Source organism: Pyxicephalus adspersus, chromosome 4, assembly GCF_032062135.1.
Source record: "Pyxicephalus adspersus chromosome 4, UCB_Pads_2.0, whole genome shotgun sequence".
Classification (NCBI taxonomy): domain Eukaryota; kingdom Metazoa; phylum Chordata; class Amphibia; order Anura; family Pyxicephalidae; genus Pyxicephalus; species Pyxicephalus adspersus.
In genome coordinates this window covers 68,970,879-68,992,411 of record NC_092861.1, presented here as the reverse complement: position 1 = coordinate 68,992,411, position 21,533 = coordinate 68,970,879, and the positions used below count along the sequence as shown (strand labels likewise).

The following is a 21,533-nucleotide window of genomic DNA, read 5'->3' as shown; positions in this document are numbered from 1 at the left end:
CATTTCCATAGATAAATGACACCACAAGCTTGTCTGCTATATTGCAATCTGAGTCTTGTTGGAAGTCTATAAAGAGTGTCCCTGGGTATTGTCCCCCCAAATTATTTCCACTTAATGGGGTAAACAATGGACTCTCCTTAGACCTCATTTATAATACTGTAATTTCTCAAGCCTTTTACCACTTAGGAAAATGGATCTCCTATGTGTTGCCAGCAGCCATACTGTTCTAGTTACAGCAGTCAGAACCCATCCCAGTCCTTCCTCACAGGCTGGGCTCTGATAGCTATGGCCCAACCTTTCTATCTTGCTTGAATATATATGTTATTAATAGTGGAATACTATATAGATGGGTCTGTGTTCATGTACTTTACTTACATATAAACATGGTTGAAAAGACTTTACATCCCTTGAAACCAGCCAGCTTATTTTACATTAATTAAATGCATTCTACTCAGCTATGCAGTAATAAGTAATGCACATTCAAGAAATATGTAATATCTTCCAACAGCAAATATTAGGGAAATGCCATTTAAGATAAAATTTAAAATGTAATATATATTATTACAATGTTTGTGCTGTTTGGCCCCTGCAGACTAAACGTGTGATTTAGTAACTTGTAAGCAGGTACTGCTATATCTTTTATGTACCTAACTGAACATCCTCCAACATCTCCCAAATCATGGTAATGGTATCTATTGTCTGATATATGATTTCTCCCAGCAGTCATCTATCAGAAAATGAATAGGATTGATGATATGATATGGACCCAAACACAAATATTACTCATTTATCTATGTACATAATAACTAAATATTGGTAGAAAAGCACTGAAGATATTAGGAAAAGCAAAAACAGCAAATGCCTTGATGCGTTTCATGCTGTTGCACTTAGCCTTCAGATTACATGCTGAAGTGTGAAATGCATCAAGGCATATGGTTACCATTATCACTTTTAATAATAAAGTCACCCTATCTTTGTACTTTTCACACTGACTTTGGTATTTTCTATTAATGAACTTTGCAGCTGGCAAGCTGAGAAATGGGTATGTGGTGGTAAAAGTACTGGCCAGTGCCTAGGCAGAGGCTAGGAAAGGAGATTTATTTTGTATTTGTTTATTGCTCAGCTCAAAAGCTAGGATGTTGTACGCTTCATGCCAATGTAAAATGACATTATGTAGATCATATCTTGCTGTGAAAGCAATCTGTGTGTTAGATATTTTTTATTTGAGTAAACAGTACTCTCAAGATTTGGCTAAGATTGTAGGGCTAGATTGTAGATCTCTGTGTGGCTAATACTTTATCATGCTGACTTTTGAGAGACGTGATGTAATAGCATTTCTAACCCTTTGCTCCTCTTTACTATTTATGGCTTCTTAGGTACACATCCTAAATTTAGATCATAGCACAGTTTTTGATAGGTACGGAGATCATTTTATCATTCTTTCCTTTTTTTTTATTCCCCCCATACAATTTTGCTTCTTATTTCTTTACGCCATCACTTTAATTTCTCCTTGTATATGTTTTTGGTAAAATGTGTCTTTTATGTCAGGAAAAGTTAAATATGATATTTGAATATAAAGAAAAACTGTTTGATCACTTGCTGCCATGTATATACAGTTTTACAAAATGGAAAACAAACATCCTGCAGCAATCTTTTCATTATCAGTGTTGGTTACAAAATTAGTATTCCTGTATTGAGTCAGAGAGTTGCAGTTCAATTCTACAATTTTAGGGGCCACCATTAAATGTAAAAGTTTACTAAAATCAGCCAAAGCCTAGCATTTGGCCTTTGTTCCTGACTTTTATTTGGTTTTGCTTCCTGCTACCTGTTGGCTGGCATTACCTGACCCAGGTCCAACTCTGCTTCCCCAAGCTTTTCATTTTGTATGCATTTTGAACAGTCATGAAAAAAGAAAGGGTACGCAACTTATAATTAGGTTCGGTATTATGTATAGCTCTTACATGCATGTATGCACTCCTGACAATATCTAGGAAGTGCTCTCAGGGATCTCCCAGACCTGGATCAGGGCATTAGCTCCGGATCTGTGGTGCTACGTACGGGAGTCCAATGCACCAATACATAATATCCCAGAGTTACTTTTGGATTCAGATCACGTCCCCACAAACTAACACTAATGCATTGTCAAACTTGTAATGCTGGATAAAGTTGCATAACATTTACCAAGGCGTCTCTATGCTCTTTCATGTCTTCAGAGTGCACCTGTGAACAGAACAGGGAGTCTGGTGTTCTGTGGCAAATATCAATCCAGCTGCATGGTGCTGGACTGTATGCACAGGTTCCTTTAGAAGACAATGGGTCCATATGCCAACCTCCATTTGTTTGGTCAGAAATATGTACGCAAGTAGCCCACTTGAGATCTACCTAGAGAGGTCTGGCAGTGTTATTCTAGTTCCTCCTCACACAAGGGCCTGATTTATTAAAGCTCTCCAAGGCTTTCATCAGTGAAGCTGGGTGATCCAGCATACCTGGAATGGATCTGCTCCAGGTTTGAAAACATTTGCTAACAAACAGCAAAAGACATTTTAAAAATTAATTCTAGGTTTGCTGGATAACCCAACTTCACTGATGGAAGTGTATCCTCTCCAGCCTTGGAAAGCTTTAATAACTCAGGCCCAAGGACTCAGCTATCATTTCTGCTGCTGGGTTGTTACCCTTCAATGGCCCTGTCCAGCTCTTTTTGTGTAAAGGTCTGTCTCCAAGATCTTGAAGTTGTGCTGGAAGACCCAATAAACCTTCTTGTGAAGGCACACTTGGATATTCACATCTTTATGGATCTTGACTATCTGTGCAACCTGCGTGGGCTGCAGGTTTTACCTTATGCAACTTTTCAGTACCAGTAGTGACAAGGAGGCTAGCAAAATGCAAGACTGATGAAGATCAGTAAGAAAGAATAAAAAGAGAGCGAGAATAGGTCTGTGGGAATACTATTTCCTCTCTTAACAATTTCCAATTGTACTTTTACATGACCGCCTATAAGTTCTTACAATAACATTTAAATAACATTTTCATAGCAAAAATAACGTTAATACTTTAACAAAATTGTATGGTACAAAATGATAATTACACATTCTTTATATTGACAAGGACATAATTTATACATTTTATGCAGTCCTACATGCAAGATGCAACACTGATATTTCCAGAGATATGGGAGGTGTTTCTGTAAATACAACAGTGTACTTAACATGTGTTAAACCTTGCTGCGTCATGCTAAATGCTCCACCTCACCCATGTAAATGTACATAAAGTATACCTATTTTATGTTTCCAGTTTTGGATAAAATAGGGAATGTGTAATTTATTTATTTTGTAATTCTTTGGTGTCTATGCATCTTTGTTGTCTGACACTCAGGAGGAATGTGAGTCAAGACAAGGCAGCAGCTTTGCTCATCTTCCAAACCTTTTATTGACATTGAAGAGGATTTTATTGGCAAAGGAAGCCATCCCATCTAAATAATCTATACTGGTATGGCCACTTTCCTTTAGAGCAGCCTCTCAAACTTTTTATTGTGGGGAACCCTTGCAAAAATGTTTAGGTCTTCAGAGAACCCCCTCTCTAATTACTATATCCACAGCACACAGTATATTCTTGTGGTGGCCAGTGGAAAGATTGCGTTTTACATTGCTGGCCAGTGGGAGGAATGTCACCCTTACAGATGGCCAAAAAGAAGTGAGGCGAGAGCCACAAATAGCACATTGCTCATAAAACCCCTAGCAACCTCTGGAGGAACCTTGTTGAGAAACACTGCATTAGACACTAACTGCCTTCAATTGCATGGTGTTTTTCTGGTGAAATGACAATTTGTGGCATTTACCTGGATTACTGCAGCAGCATGACAATTGTAACTGGGTGTGCTGGATATTCTCCTAGGCTCCTGTCTACGTCTTTTGTTGATAGTCTGTCTCTACTTCAATTTATGTTCATTTATCTGTCTTAATGAATATATACACATACATCATTTGTGAAATGTGGAATGACACCTATTATTTTTATTTAAAAGAAGGGGGCAAAACGCCTTGTTGGTTGGTGGTTAGAATTGCACCCTTTCTTTTAGGTGGCTTATACCAGGAATCTAATAGAACAGAAATGTTTTTTTGGTTACAAAATATGAACAATATGCTGTTGTTCAATATACTATGTGTGCAAAGGCTAAAAGTAGATGTCCTAATATTCTAAAGCTAACCAAATGCATAACAAATGTGGGCTTCAGGTGACAATGTAAGCTTTGTGGATCCACGCAGACATCAGCAAGCACAATGTTCATAATTGTTTGGTAAAGTCTGGATTATTATGGTTCAATAACTATTGTTCCCATGAGTTAGGAAGGGTGCCAAAGGTATCTACAAAGTATGTATAAATTAATGTTCTATACCCCCCTTGCTGCTCCTGTCCCCAATAATTATGTAATTTAGTGGGGAAAACTCTCACTGCTATTGCTGGGTAAGGTGGGGGGGGGGGAGGTTTTATTCATCAGGTAAAGAATAGGCGCATAGTGGTAACCAGGTAATATCTGGGCGATATCAATCATTTACCTGGTCGTGCACCTACCTACCAGTGCATGGCCAGCATAAGTATGACATTAATGGTACATTTTATCCACGTTGCATCAGAACACCTGAAAATGAAAAACAAAAAAGTCAAAGCCTTTCTCTGGAAATATTTGTAATGACAGGTAGGATTTTCCCTGAATCAAAAGTCTCAATCTGTTATGTAGGTAGAGCAATCTGGAACATTTTATCATATATAGAAACCTTTGTCAGTACAGTAGCATGTTGTGTGAGTACATTTGTGCGTCTCTTGGCTATATACTAATATTGATTATGCCGAAATTCACCACCACAACCCCCATGACCACCAAATGGGCCACCTTAACAGGTGTAGTATTACATCAAGCTGGTACCCTGACTTTGGCATGATGAAAAACATGTTTTTCTGTAAATATGCACCAACTATTTTACAAAAAAAAGTGATTCTAAATGCAGCTAACCATATTATACAAAGACTTTAAACTGACACTTTTTTCTACATCCCCAAAGACACAATTGTGTTCACGATGCATTCAGAGCAGTACAATGGTTAAACAGTAACCTATTAAACTTAAAACAGTCTTTCAAACCAATGAGCTGATCATTATTCAGCATCAGCAAGGTCAGTGCCCTTGATTCATATCATGAGCAGCTGTAAAACAAAAATATAATTCTTAAATATCCTCATCAGTCATCAGAAAAACTGTGACATCATCATGCTGCAAAATATTTACATAATGTGAATAGGTCACAAAAATGACAACATTGAACTCTCATGAGGAATGATTAACAGTCACAACATCATGCTGTTGTTCACATTGTGAATGTAGTCTTCATACATCATCTGCAAGTCTGCATACCATGACCAGGGAACAATGATTGAACACATATCACAGAGAGGAGGGTTATAATGGTAGGTGTGGCAAATGTGCAGGAACAGAAAGCTCTGCTAAGCAAAGTTAGATGAAGTTCAGTGAAGGTGAATACAGAGGGAAGGAGAAGGGGGAACGCAGACATCATATACAGGTAAGCTTTGATTAGTCTGGTGCCTCAAGAAGTCCAAAGGGTCCTGCTACATGATATAAGTCAGATGATTACATATATTCAATTTCAATGATAGGGAAAGGATTAGTGAATGCAAAACACACAGTTCATATTGCTCAGCCACTGACATAACAATTAAAATGAATAAGTGTTTCCGGTAAAAAAGGGAAAATGCCTTGTAGCCGAGCATTTCTCATCCGAACGTCTGTTTGTGAGTAGATTTATTGTGGAATGTATGTAAAACACACATATGTTTTCTGTGTGAGAATGTATTGCAGGAACTGGTCTCAATCATTTCCTTTCACATTGGAAAATGGCCAAGAGGGATATCAAATTTGCACTGAGTCACATTTTATATCATTATTCTATGTGCAGATGACTTAAAATGAACACCAGTGATTCTTTAGATGGCACCAATGTTAAACGGCATTTAAATAACGTTTGAAAAGTTAAATTTGTGTCCTATGGACGTCAGATTGCCTATGAAAATCTTTTGTGATTGTTTCCATCGACAGATAAACAAATGACCGCTATACACACAGTGCCATTTTATTCTACGTAAAAGGGAGGGGGAAGATTGATGAATGATACTGGGGAACCACTGTACAAATGTCAGATTTTCACCTGAAGTGAGCATGACTGTTCGCCTTGGGTGATTATTATCTGACATGTGTATATAGCTTTAGGCAGTCAAACTCAATGCAAGTATAATTAGATGACCATTGTCTTTATTATTATTATTATTATTATTATAATTAATAAACAGGATTTATATAGCGCCAACATATTACGCAGCGCTGTACATTAAATAGGGGTTGCAAATGACAGACTAATACAGTCAGTGATACAGGAGGAGAGGACCCTGCCCCGAAGAGCTTACAATCTAGTAGTTATCTTATATCAGTAAAGCCAACGTCAACAACATTGGAAAACATTTTTATGGGACGTGTTATGCTATCGCCTACTAATACTTTAATCAATTACATCACTTAAGAAATTAAGTTGTATGGCTACTATGATGTCCCTTGTTTTAGAATTGATATTTGGTTTATTTGCAGAGTTTATTTTCTTTGGTCTAATACATCTAGAATTTTGCTTTGCACATAAAATTGCTATACCCTGTGTTAACTCTGAGAACTGTAGTTAACAAATTAAACAGGAGAAAACAAAAGCCTCATCTACCAGATTTGTATCACATGATATTGCAGGAAATACGCTTTCATCACCTGCTAGTGAAAGGTCTGTCATTGGGGTGAACTGTAAAACAATGCAATACTTTAAATATTAAAAACATGGCAAGGGAAGGTTTAAGGTTTATCACATGACTAGGGTAGAGTAGTAGAGTGATCCATGATGACTGACCCCCGACCAACTGCATACCCAACCCCATATTTACATCATTAAATAACGACACTGACAAAACTTGTTGGATTGCAATTGGCCATAGCAGCCCGATTTATTTTAACCACTTCAAATATGTATCCATCAATATATTAACCTTTTCTTGAACAAATAAAAAACATTTTTAAAAACATTCTTTAAAACATTTTAAACCATCCTTTTCCGCGCAGCCAAAACATTTTCTTAATAGGTCCATGAAAACTTTAATTTTAATGTCAAAACATAAATTACTTCCGCTCATTGACCAGGCCCCCAGGCGCCCTCACGCCGCCTCGGGGACAATTAGCGGATGACCACCTCTAACCACCTGGCCCCCACGACAACCGAGTGTCGTGCAAGGCCACCCTTCAACCAAGAGACCCACAAATTACTACCGTGCCTCACCCCTTTATTTTCTTCCCAACAACTTTAACCCTTTCATGGACCCTCTGAAAGAAAGCCTTCCTTGCTGCCATGACAATCATATCTTCCCCACGATAAGACCTTTGGGGAGGGAGGGCGGGAGACGCTTGATCTTTTGAGGTAAGAACTATCGCCCACTCCCCCCGTCTCTTTATTTATACCTTCATTTTCCCCACCCATAACATTTTTTCCCCCAATCAATAATCCGCATATTCCCGCATTTTATTTGAATTTCCCGCACTTTCCTTCCCGCACTTTTTTTTTTTTATTAACCCCTTGCCCTCCTGTCCCCCTCCTCACCCTGTCATGTGTCCCTGCGCTCTATCCAGCTACAGGCCAACTTTCTGTTACCTGCATGCAAATGTCTGATCTACTGCCAAAGTTAGCTTTTTACAGGTCCAAAAAACTTGTGTTTATTTCATTGAGCGTTAGCATATATTTCTCATACATTTTAACTTTCTGCTAAATGGTCCTCAAAGTGGCTCTGTATTCTGGTCTCTGTTGAAATCTTGTACTGCATTATGTGGGCTCCTGGTCCTCTGTCAAGCGTTCACAGACACCATGTATAGCACACAGAATACCTGATGGAAACTGTGTGCTGGGATAGCTTGCTTGCTGGGAGCAGAGAAGTTATAAATCTCTAGCAGACAATGACTGTGCAGGTCAGCCTCACAGTGTGTGCTGGGGATGCTGATAAAAGTACATCTCAGGTTGCACAGCTAAAAGGAAACAGGGGATACTATTTCTTTGTTCTCCTTGCTGCAAGCGACATCGCTGAACAGAATAAATGGTGTTTGGTGATGATGGCATACAGCATAGGATCGCCCGCCCGATAAGCATCTCCTAACCGTTACATTTTTAGACTTAGTCATGATAACAACCAAAAACTAATATATACAAAACTGCTATACATTTCTTTAAAGAATGACTCTAGACTTTTGGGCAGCCAATGGTAATAGAATCAGGCTCATGTCATATATTATCTAAAAAAATGGTGGACCCAAGCTAGTAAACCACATTTTAGCAGCAGCTAGCCTTACTGGCTTCATCTATGACCCCAATGGAATTCCCTTAGCTAGCAATTAATTTCCCTCCAACCACATCAATGAATGGACAACTATCGAAACAACTGAAGCAGTAAAACATCTTACCAAAGACCACAGAGATAACTGTGTAGGTATTACTCAGATGTCAGATGAAGCTCTCTTCATTATGGCCTTGAGGATATGTAGTATCGCCCCCTGCCCTTACTGCCACTGGCCAGTTTTTGCCCATTAGATTAAAGTTCTTTTAATCATGGAGTCTTAGCATCACATGGGTCTTACCATAGATTCCTCTTTTTAGACTAAAATAAGGTATGTAACATAAAGTAAGAAGAAATTTTTGTTTCATTATTATGTTGATAAAGTGGGAAAGCAGGAACTATTGAAGTCAAAATATAAGCAGATTTAACTTCAGCTTTTAAAGGCGTCTGTTGCCACTAATTACATTTTCTATAATAGTTGCAAAGGAAAAGTTTACTCTTTTGATGAACCCATACCCCGCCCCCCCATCCCTATTTGCATCCTCATCACTGTGCTTTTGGTCTGAGACAGTTAGAATGTAAGCTTTCATTTACTGATGTCTCTTCTCTCCTTGGCCAATAATAGGGTATCTTAAATTCTGTAAATAGGTAGTGGTTGGCCAAGGCAAAAAACAACAGGGTAGTAATTCATACTATGTGCTGTTGATTTGCAGTGTTGTCAATCTCAGGGCATCTCCCTTTTAGATGGTTCTTGGTTTATTAAAAGTCAGCCCATTAAATACATTTTGGTTTTAATAATTAATGTGTTTGTGCAATGGCCTTTTAAATGTCATTAAAAATGGAGAAGGGTTAAAACCTCTGTGATAGTGTTTAATGTTGTCGGTGTATGTGTTTATATAGGACTTCCTACTCCTTTCCTCTGGGATAGGAGGTTAGAAATATTCAGCCTCGGGGGGATTAAGATAAGGGATAAAAATGAGTTCCACTATTCTCTTCTATGTCAAAAACAAGAAAAAAAATGTTCGAATAGAGATCTACTACTAAAGAAAATTCTTTAGACTTGTAATGTTTGCTGAAAAAAAACTAATATGTTTCAAAAGAATATTTCAATAATGTGTATCTATTGCAAAATTTTTGGAACTTCTGACAGAATTTCTTGCAGTTTGAGAAATTCCTTCACTTCCTGTCAAGTAAAAATGTGGGAAGGAGGGGAGATCTCTTTATTGTTATTATTAAAATTTTGTTATTATTATTAAACAGTATTTATACAGCTCCAATATATTACACAGCGATGTACATTAACTAGGGCCTTGAATAGTAGGTAAACCGCACAGGGGCTTTGGGCAAACTGATAAATGCAGAGATAAATGACATGTAGGGGAGCCGTTTATTATCCAAATAATTTGTATTTCTGTATCTGTAACAACATTACCATAGATAAGGAACTAGAGTCCCCTGATTAAATAATTGTATCTGAATATTCAGCAAGTTGCAGATATGATACACAAAATATTAAAAATGTGAAATACCTATTGCATATGCATATATGTAATGAGAGGATCATCGTCTTTAACACCCTGCTTAATATGGAAAATATGTACAGTAATAACCATGAAAATACAATTAAATCCATTTGCATGGTTAGTCAGTGGAACGTCCCAATTAATTTATGATCAATTGGAGAGATACCTTCTGAATTTGGTGGTCGAACAAGGACCCCTTTTTATTGGTGACCAGTGGTGGTCCACTTGCTGGTCAGTGGTAAGAATTCCCCTTACATTGGTAGTCATTGTAGGACTCCCTAAACTGAGGATGAGTGTGAAGAATGCACCATCAGGCGGGGCCAAAAATGCCCCTTATGATAAAGGTCACTGTAAAAAATGTCCAAATTAAATCTAAAAAGATTAGGTAGCTGGCCATTGCCAAACCCCTAAATTTGCTTTGCTATGGTATTATAAGATGTGTCTAGGCATTCAGGTGGGTTATAAGACTGCTCTAAAAATCACACAAACTCTAAAATATTCTTTGTGGATTTAAAGGGGAGTAGTGCAGAGGAAGTTCTTGGCGTCGCCATCTTATTTAATCTTCTTCCTTCTGCCTATGTCATCTGATCTCACAATGCACGGGTGTAAGATCGGGGCTGTAAATGTAAAAAAAAGAGTTTCACTGCACATGTGTGAAATCTCCACTTTTTTTATTGTGGGGAAAAGCCCCTTCTGGGCTGTGCAGAAGGAGCAGCCCTTTACTTTATATAAAGGAGTTATCTACCCTTTTATATTAACTAAATATTGTGGTGATAGGTCCACTTTAATGAACAAGTTTTGTTTTTGATTAGCATTGCATATTACATTTGGGTTATATAGATAGATTATTTACATTTATGGATTGATATACTATGGCACTGATGGACAAATTCACCGTGGTTTATGTATGTTGGCTTGGTTCTGAGCATACTCATTATGTCGTAGTACACCAAAGTGGAAACAAATGTTCTTGATCCTAACCCATACCATATAATGTAATTCCAGCAGAATACATGATTTTATTTAAAAACCATTATTTTACTCTTAAGCTATTTCTATTGTCACCATATGGGATGCATAAAGCACAGGCTACTTATTATTAGGACTGAGAATGTGAAAAATGCAACTGCAATTGTCTAAAGAGATGACAAGGAGCAAATATCTCACTTCTCACTATTTATGCAATGCAGGGTGATTATTATTGTGACTTGTAATTTCTAATAATGACCTCCCTGCACATGGTGGACAGTTCTAGCTAAATGTTCAAACGACAGGATGTTTAAGAAACGAAATTCTCACAAATATACTGAATACTTGAACTAGAATCCCCCATGAAACATGTCATTACTTATACTTAGTATGACCTTTGTCTCCCCACATGGACATCATGAAGTAAAGTTTTCTTTCCAGAATTAGCAGTTTTAAGACATTATGGAACATTGCTATAAATCATGATATGTAGGAATGTTATTTAAAAGTTATATGTGTCATTATGGCATACTAGGTGGTAATCATTGCAACAATTTTCTTGATAGTAAATAAAATTTCATTTTTATATGTAGAAAATGGGAATAGTCTCTGTAAGCAATTATAAGTCATGAAGTCATGTGTAATGCTCTTGGGGAAAGTTTTTATTACTCTTTAGCAGCATGTAATATTTGTGATATCATCCAAGAGTTTCCCAACTGAACCAATATGTGCCGGGAAATGTATTCCATTTACTTGTTAAAGTTAAACTCCACATTTACTGTGAAAATATCGTTAGAAGCCCATGACTTTATATCATTGTGGTATACTCCTACTTGTTGCTGTTCTCTGGTGGTGGCACTTACAGTAAAGTCACTTTCTTATTTCTCTTCTCTAAATTCAAGAGTATGATTGCTATAGTGTTACAATAACAGCAATACTGCTTATAAAAACAGAGAACCATTTACATTTTAAAATCTTTGTTGCATTGTAAAATGAAGTGACATTTACAAACTTTATCGGATAACAATATGGGATTTAGTGGGTCAGACTTCACCTGAAACTTACAGGTATTGTACCTGTCTGACCTTTCTTTGAATTGTTGCCATAAAGTTTGTGTGGTCATCCCATTGACAGAAGGTAACTTCAGGTGTCCTCCAGACATGATATGACTGAAGTGCCATGTGCCCCCCAAACAGGTACTAACATAATAATATGGGCTTATGGAGATACTTCACCATTCAGACATCAGAGAAGGATTTGCAGTCTGTGCAGGTAGTGACATAACAACCTGCCCATCTTTAGATCTGTGATCACAAGGTCTGGCAGGAGGAATTCTTTTAACATCAGCTTTCTTTATGCTTCTGTGATGTCATGTGTTAAATGCAAAGAGCTGGTGCTATAAGATGTGAAAAGGTGTTTCATGGTGGAACATGCTCCATAATTACCAGTAAGTGTAATGCAGTAGCATACTTTTTCATACTTTGTTGTGTGTTAACTCCAAGCCAAGGGTTGTCCGTATTCCCCTACTTTCTAAAACCCAGGCTAAAATGTCAGGCTCATACAAAAGTCAAGGCAAACACATGGGAACCATAAAGTTTTTATAAACTGTCTTAAAAATTACATGTGTATGTTCAGATTCAGGAATATAATAGCTGCAGGCTGAAATAAATATTATTTTCATAACATTAATTACCAGTTTAAAGTGAATTCCTTTTAAAAGTAAAAGCAAAGCTTTGAGTTTGGTAGACTCCCTTGCATATAGTCTGATTTATTAAAGTAAAGTAATGTGAAATCAAATAATTCTTGGAGTAAAGAGATGTGTGAACACTTTTTTGGTCCTCCTAGTGAGGTATTGTGTAATAATTAGACTGAACAAACTTGTGACTCGGTAGTACAGTGGATTACTCAAATATGGGTGGATGCTCTTGGTTAATTTGCAACCACAGTCTGAAATCTCACTTTTCCCCCAGAATATCCAGCTTGGCACTATTTAGTTTAGTATTTCTATACTGCCTATAGTGATAACTGGACTGTAAGTTATAGTAATTCTCAAAGACCTTTTCATACCTGGGGTGGAGAACCACATGGTTGGCCACTCCTGAGCACATAGCATACTGCTGATTTCTGTGCCCAGGAGTGGCAAACCGCATTGCAGGTAACACATTTCAGCATGGTTGTGGCTGTGGTATGGTTTTTCCTCTAGAGTAGGAAAAGCAGCCGTGCGGCCAAAAGTAACTTATCACTTTTGGAAACCTCCCCGTGATCCACATGTATAAAATGGTTTCCTGCCACTTGGCAGCAGTCGAGAATCATGTTGATCTTTTAGTAGAACACTCTTAGTCCCCCTGCTTAGAATTGTCATCAATTATAGATCCAGTCTGTGAAAATAAAAATTGGAGTTTTCTGAGTTTTATAAGCTTTTTAGAACTGAACTAAAACAAAATTACACCCCCCCCCCCATTCTTACTTTAAATTTCTCCTACAAATTTCTTTTGCTCTGGTTGCTGTGGGCTCTCTTTCCTTCATTCTTTGATGCAAAAGAACACATCCTAAAGTTGTGCAGTCCAGCAGGTGAAAACACTGGCGGGGCTGACACCACTCCTTGGTAATCAGTGAAGCATGGGCAGTGTTGTCAACTCAGTATTGGAGGTTAGGGGCCCATTTTTTCTTTTACTGTCATCAACAGATGAAAAGTAATTGGGAATGCGGAGATGAGCAGGTTGTGGGTCACTTTTTTCAGTGTCTTGCTGATGCTGTTCCTTTTTTTACCTAATGAACAATTTGCCACTTGTTTCTGTATTCACTCTCTATGCACAATGTATGTATTATAACAAATAGCCTTGAATGACGTATGAGTTAAGTGAGGAAACGGGTGTGTTATACCTTTTACGGTGATGCTTGTTATATATAAATCTTTTAAGGGAGACAAACACTCCACTTTAGGTTTACCATTTGGCTGCTAAGACCCAGGAGCCTAAATAAATGTTGGATTCTGAGATTGTGGCATTGCTAGATAGGCTATAAGTGTGTCACTGCCAGGCAACTTGATGGTGCAGGCACAAGTACATACCATGCAAATCTGAATAAACAGACATTTTGTAATGGTGGCAGGAAAGTCTATGTTGCGTCTGATGTACCGTATGAGGGAGGACCTAATCATTTCAATTAAAAAAATAAATGTGAATAAGAAAACAGACATATGTGTGTGGACCTAACTGCTATTTATAGGGTGTGTGCTTGGATTGTTATGCTGAAATCTATTCTTAAATCCCTGAATTTTGAACATGCCATTTAATACTAATTTCTCACAATATATGATGTCAGTATAAATACAGGTTCCTTAATCTAAGGACAAGAGGAGTTATGAAGCAATGTTTAGGAATTTCTGGTATAGCATGCCAGTGATCTGTGGGACCAAAGATACGCTCCTTGTAGTTGCCTATTTGAATGCTACCCAACAAAAAAAAAAGTCAAGGTTTATTAGAGTACACCCTGTAGAACAACAAAGTATTTGTTTTCGCCCAAAGTATTTGTTTTTCTGGCTCCTAATTACTGTATTTTCTCTTGGTTCCATCTACATTATATCAGCAGACTAATGAGAATCCCATTTGTTTTTATTGGAAGCCAGGTCTCATAACACAGTCTTCTCACTCACTACAAACATTTCCTTTATTTATAGAAGTACACAGCATAGTCTACACATCATTCTGTCCCTACTGGCTTTCTAACAATTGTCAGTTCACAGGCGTGGTTAGATGGCATGTAAAGAGAACATTACACCATCTAAGTATAACAATCTGTAATGGGAAAACAAGATGTGTAGGTGTTGCTATTCATAAAGAATAAAATGACATGGCTCTCAAAAGCTACATTATTAAAAGAACATAGTGATATAATAATCCATATATAGGATGCTAAAATGAACTATCAACAAATTAGCTATATTTCTTAGGCCTAGCAGCATTTGTGCAATTTAGATGATCTAGTTTATTGAGATATATACTGTACATGTATGTGTATATATATATATATATATATATATATATATATATATATATATATATATATATATATAAAATGAGTAACACAACTTTGGCCTGTGTGTGTTATGGGTTCTGGTCAGTAATCTTTCTCTGGGGTTAGCCCATTATCTTCAGGTCTGGTTGAACTCTGGATGTTTTGTGTAAGGCAGTTTATCTGAAAAACACAGTATGATGAAGAAAGGGGTGACCAGTAGAACATCTCCTAACACTCAATACCAAACTTTACGCTAAAAATTATTTTTTTCAGATTAATTTACACTAAAAAAAAGTTGCCCTGCCATTAAAAATAGTGGGTTAAACCTTTGCCACGTAAAAAAGAAAAATTATACACATCTTTCCAATTGTTCTTCCTCCAAACTCTATTAGAAAATCAGCACATCTCTGAAAATGATCTTCTAGGGCCCATTCAATTGTTATTATTATTATTATTATTATTATTAATAATAATATTAATTTTTAGCCCCAACCTGTTACACAGCACTGTAAAATATATTCTCACTAGTTCCTTCTTCTGACCTAATGGCATTCCTGGCCATACACTGTTACACATTTTTCATGAGACAAGAAAACGGATAAAAAGAACATGAGAACAATTTTCATTAAATCCTTGATAAAAATATCTATTGAACATTGTTAGGGAATTCTTTCTCCATTTAATAGATGTGAAGACAAAGGAAAGAGTGATGTGGGATTGTTGCACAAGTTTGTATTGCACTGAACAAAGCTTTTTAGTGATCAGCATAAACTTTTCAACATATTCTATTAAACATTCTAACATATTTAACTTCTAAAATCTAGGTTGAGGCTGGACTACAGTACTTACATGTTCTGTAATCTGCTCGTTTATTAACTTTTATTGCAAGGTAAATCTATGGCCTTTAGTTTGTGTGTTAATATGTTATAAAAGGCATTCTATAATGAAGGGGTCTCTGTATACTCTATAATTTGGCTACTGTTAATCAAGGTTTAAAACATACCCAGTAAACCTGTGATAATGTTCATTGTAATTAGAAGACAACAACTTCTACTGTACACTGACATACCAGATCAAAACACTGAATTGCTTTACAAACATAATTTGGCACAGTTCATGACTTGGTGAGCTTTGTTATTTGATGTTCTTACGCTGACAACATACGGATATGAGTCCATGGTTAAACAAAGACAAGTCTCCGGTTCCTAAAATGGAAATGCTATGCGCTATTCTAATTACTGTATTCTTGTATATGCCATCTCGCCATGTAAGTAATTTAAAACAACAGCTTGGCTCCCAGCCAACTAAATCTCTGTTGATGAGGCAGCTAAACTAAGCAAATGACTTTCCTGTCAGGAAACATAGGCAAATGTGTGTGTTTTTTCCATGACACAGCTAATTGTTTAGAAGGCTTCAGGTGACAATGTTGTATAGTAATGTATTAGCTGATATAAGTGACAGAGAGGACACTAAACACCAAGTACTATGTAAGATGTACGAATGAATAATAACTTCACAAACATGGACATAAACAAGATGTTCACACAACAAGGATATTTGTTTAATCTTTGATTTTTGATTTGATATGTTTTTATTTATATAAAATCCACACAGCCTATTCAATACCCCCCAGTCTGTCGACAATCTTTTGGACATTGATCACTTAAACTGACTTGAGAGGCACAAATTGTTCATTGTTCAAAGAACCCCTAATAACCTCCCCATGAAACCTGCTTGAGAAACACTGATCTAAGCTAATCATACTGTTCATTGGTCACACTATAGATCAGGTAACCTGTATTGTACTTTTCTATGGGTAGTCTTCATCTTATAAGTTCACAGTAAATAGTGCTATCTGGGCTATAGTAAGGAGAAATATATATTTAAATTGAAAATGTGTCTTTATGATGTACTTTATATGTGCATTTACATTTTTGGTCTGTATTTTAGTAAAGCAAATATAACAATTCGTAGGACTTTGTTCATAAGGGCTGAGATTTTGATGGTCTTAGGCTAGCAAGATCGGGGTGAGATAGATACATGTGATCCAAGGTCTAGATCAGATACTAGATGATTAGTAAGAATTTCACAGATGCTAAAACAAAATTAGGAATACTTATGGCTGCTATAGCTGAGGGTTTTTTTGGTTTAAGAAGACTGTGAGTACTTGGTGCTCTCTTGAGTAACATACAATACGTTTCAATTGTGGCATGTCAATTAGCTTCCAGTACCTAGCCCTTGTAAATTGCTTAGCTGGAAACATCAGACAAACATGAGACAAAATAAAATACTGTAGATGTGAATGCCTGCACAGGAGGAAGTCAAATTGTGAAGTGTAGGGAAAAGTGATACAAGTCAAACGGTGACCAAGGGCAATGATAGGTAATCAAGAAAAACAGAAATGGACACTTAAAAGATGGTGCAATAAAAAAAGCACTAAAAGTAGTAAAAGTTATTGAGAAAACCTTGGCAGTGCAAGGCAATGTACAGCACTGAACGGACAATACATGCAAGGAGACAGAAGACAAGGTCATTACATTAAGGGTATAGGAATTGAAAACGCAGGACAAGACAACAACAATGAGGTATCTAAAGATCAAAAAAGCTAAGGCTACAGAATGAAATTCTGACATTGGGAAATACTTTTGCAGCCTCCAACAGTGGTAGCAGAAGTATAAATAACCAGAAGGCTGATGAGAGATCAGAAACAGGTGTGCAAGGGTGAGGCAGGGAGTAAAGTTAAGACATTGACATTGAGTTGAGGTGCAACAAGTGCAGGTGCTAAGCAAAGCACTGGAAGAACAAGAGCAGACAGATCCTGAGATCAGAATGAGACCGATCTCACAAGTCTGTTTTGTTTTATACACGAATTACAATACTACGCCCTTTTAATTAACATAACATGTTTAATGCAACTAATTTATTGTCATATAATATATGAATGGATGTATTATATGAAGTATAGTGTCCCATTCATAATGCTATACATACCACCGCCTAAATAATTTGATTTTTCTTTTGTAACCATAGGTGGGCATGAGATCTCGAAATCAAGGTGGTGAAAGCTCAACTATCGGGCGAAATTTGAACTTTAACAATGTAAATGATACAGAGGAGGAAAATGACAGTGGAGATGGCAAACACAGGAAAAAAGTGCACAGAAGTAGGGAAGGAGATGTGCAGGTATCTGGAACAGTTAAAAGACATGGGAAATCTGCAGACACAGGTGACGTGACAAACAGAAAACTAAATGATCCAACCAAAGATGAGCTTGTCAAGCTGCTCAGTGTTATGGAAGGAGAACTACAGGTATGGTCAACTTACTGAATTGCATTATGTTTTCTTTCTTTTTTCAAGTGTTATCGAAGTGAACTTGTGAGAATAGAAGAATGCCCCTATTTATGAGTATGTACCTCCCATCCTGAACGATGGCTGGCTAGTCCTGGACATTGTACTTTCAAATACAGCTGAAACCTGCCAATGTTTGAACAAATGTTAGCTTAATGCCTGGTGAATCTGTGTCTGGTGGTGCAGCAGTGGACTCTGGCTAACATATTTAGTGGAGATCTGTAACACATGGTGTATGCCTTCACTCTCATCATATAAAAAGCAGAGGTGCAGCATTGCATGTGATAGTTCTTGCATATAACATGTTGTTTCTAGCTGCACTGAGTAATCATGACATCTACAAATGTAAGGGCAACACATTGAACTGTAGCACAATTTGCTGCTCCTTGGCACAGTTGTTTTTTTTGTGCCCAGGAACGGGCTAGCCACACATTTGTAGACCACATATCTGAAAGAGGCCCAAGATAGATAAATGCTTATAGGTTATATTTATATTTAAAGCCTTTTGTGAAAATTAAATGTAAGTATATCTATGCAAAGAACAGAAACGTAACAACAAGTGGGAGCATTTTTTAAGGCTAAGTACATTTTAATGTACACAAAATACCTGCTGACATTGTCAGAAATTCGCATATACTATTAAACAGGTCTTTCAAAGCTTTTAACATTCCTTTTTTGTAACTACAAAGCACCTCCTCTCTATGTAATGCAAATTCAAAGTGGGAGATTTTCCCCATTTATATTGCAAATATGAAGAAAAAGTTTTTGCTCCAAATCATAAGAGAAGCCTAGTATTTAGAACTTAGTATTTAAATCTGTTACAGCAGAGAAAAGTATTTTGTCCTAATTTGCTGTGTGAATGGTATGCCTATATTTTATGGAGAAAAGTACTCATGAAGGTTACATTAGTTGTATGAGAAACAGATACAGACACTTAATGAATTTTTAAAGTAGAGAACCCGATACTATTAAAGAACAGATCACTGACCTTCTCTAACACTTGCCAACAAAACAGCATGTTCGTGTTTCATCAGTATTTTACTGCTAATTAGCCTTTTTATGCCACTATTTCTAATTCCATGGTTAGGTTTATGTTATCACCAATCTAACATGCACAATGTTATGTTTTTGTGAAACCTGTATGTGTTAAAGTTACACACCAATAGTGACTGAGCATTCTTAAAGGAGACATATATTCTAGTCATTTACAATGAGCTGAAAAAATCCAAGATTGACATTTTCTAGAGAATTATTGTAATATATGGGATCATCTGCATGTGCTTTAACAAGGCAGCACTCAGAACTCAGAATTTACTTTTTTTGCCTTAAAAATTAAAGCTGGTTTTATGTAGATTTAGGAGGACATTATCTTTATACAGTCATCACCCCATCACCTTTTAGCTGGATGCACCACCCAGCACTTTTCGGTAACCACCCGGCTGTTTTTGAGTGATTACTGAAAACTTGGTCCACAATACTGGGGTCACCACCTGCCTACAGCTTTTTCCTATACAGCTTAAAATAAATTCTGGGGAGAATACTGTTAGTAATACTATAGTATGTATTAACCAGATATCTATACAGGGATTTTCATTTTTTCAGCAAATATCCACCTAAACCCTAAGAGGTCTGCCAGGGAAAGAATTACAGTAATCTGTAAAGTTTGAATATTTGTGTTTTATTGTCAGGGAACAATAGTGCAATGGTGAAAACTATCTAACTGGACCAACAGAGTAAAGGTTGCCTAATTGTGGTTGCTACAAAAGCTATGACAATATGCAACAAGTAAATGGAAATAAATAAAAAAACTGAATAATGATCAGCAGTAACAGGTTCAATTGGGGTTAATATTCTAATAGGTATTCATATTGGTGCAACAGAGGTGTATCCAGGAATTCTCACTCCCTGATTTTTTTTATTTTGGACACTTAAAGTAACCAATGACAGTAGCTGGCCATAAATTTCTATTGAACTGGTTAACCCTCATGATATTGCCTGTGGGTCATCGCCAAATATAAGAAGTGGAAGGCTTTTCCTGCTGTCTTGCAGGTAAAAATGCATAAAAAAACAAACATAATGCTTATCTATGGTTGTTCTTGGTTTGTTGTGTTTTGGTGGAATATAATTAATTTATGTTGACCAACATGATTCATAGGAAAGAATAAACTGTTTCAGATCTCTCATTCTTGCTTAAACATAGAGTGCTTTCAATCAGAAGTATAAAAGAGTTCAGGAGGAGCGTAGCTTGTACATTATATATCATACTGGAATCTTTGCTAACAGGAATGATATGGTTCAGTTATGTCAAAACAGTTGTAGCTTAAGTGTCATTTGTAACCATAAGGACTATATATTAGTAGTACGACTTCAGTTATGAAATAACCTATACAGGGGAAACATTTATGTATATATGAGAATAAAGGGCCTAACCATGGTTATACATATTACTGCAGCATTTTTGCTTCCTACATATTCCTTACATAACAACACAAGCATGTTGATGGGCACAGACATGATCTAGCTACTTTTAGCAAACCTGGAAGACATGTAAACGTGTAGACCAGGGGTGCCCAAAACGTTGATCGCAATCTACTGGTCGATCACATAGGCAACTTGAGTCAATCGCAGAGCCCTGCCTTACCTCTCCCTGCTGTTTACCAGCAGCCCTGCTGCACGTCTATAGGGATGCTGGGGATGTCTTTCAGTGCGTGAGACGGCTCACAGTGGGGAGGGAGGCAGAGAGGGCGGGAGGGCAGTCTGAGGTGAGCAGTGCTGGGCCAAGTCAGTTCTGGCTAGGTGTCAGGGTTTAATTACCGATGCACCTTTGTACAGATCGTTTTCTTGTGCAGCACGTCATTCTCCTATGATAGGTGAACTGTAGCTTTCCTGTCACTATAGTCTTGTAGTGCTGCCATTCAATGTGTCATTAGCTTCAGTCACTTCTGTGTCATACTCGGTATATATAAATAAATATATGTTTACCATTTTTTTTTTGTTGGTAGATTATTTTGAATTAGTCAATTTAAAAGTAGCTCACAAGCCAAAAAAAGTGTAGGCACCCCTGATGTAGGCACTTAAGTTCTCTGACAATAATAGTGATCAGAATAGAATAAAATGCCTTTTCCAGCCACTATTGGTCTAGGATAAATTAGCACCAAAGATGTCCTCCGTGCTTCATATTGCATTATTATTAACACTAAAGCAACATGAGCATTTATGTTTATGAAGCAAAAGCTGCATGTACAGATATTACCAGGT

General features: G+C 37.0%; 1 protein-coding gene across 4 annotated transcripts in view; it reads left to right on the top strand.

The window, feature by feature from the left end:
• The window catches only part of FILIP1 (filamin A interacting protein 1), an 84,398-nt gene that overhangs the window by 23,714 nt on the left and 39,151 nt on the right, over window positions 1-21,533 (top strand). For 2 of the 4 annotated variants that reach the window (XM_072408537.1, XM_072408533.1), the window contains exons 1-2: window positions 5,481-5,573; window positions 17,958-18,236. In XM_072408537.1, coding sequence (XP_072264638.1) covers window positions 5,511-5,573; window positions 17,958-18,236 — 342 coding nt within the window. In that variant the 5' untranslated portion in view covers window positions 5,481-5,510. Of the gene's footprint in view, window positions 1-5,480; window positions 5,574-17,957; window positions 18,237-21,533 lie in introns of those variants that run through there. The other 2 variants (XM_072408536.1, XM_072408535.1) reach the window with 1 other exon arrangement.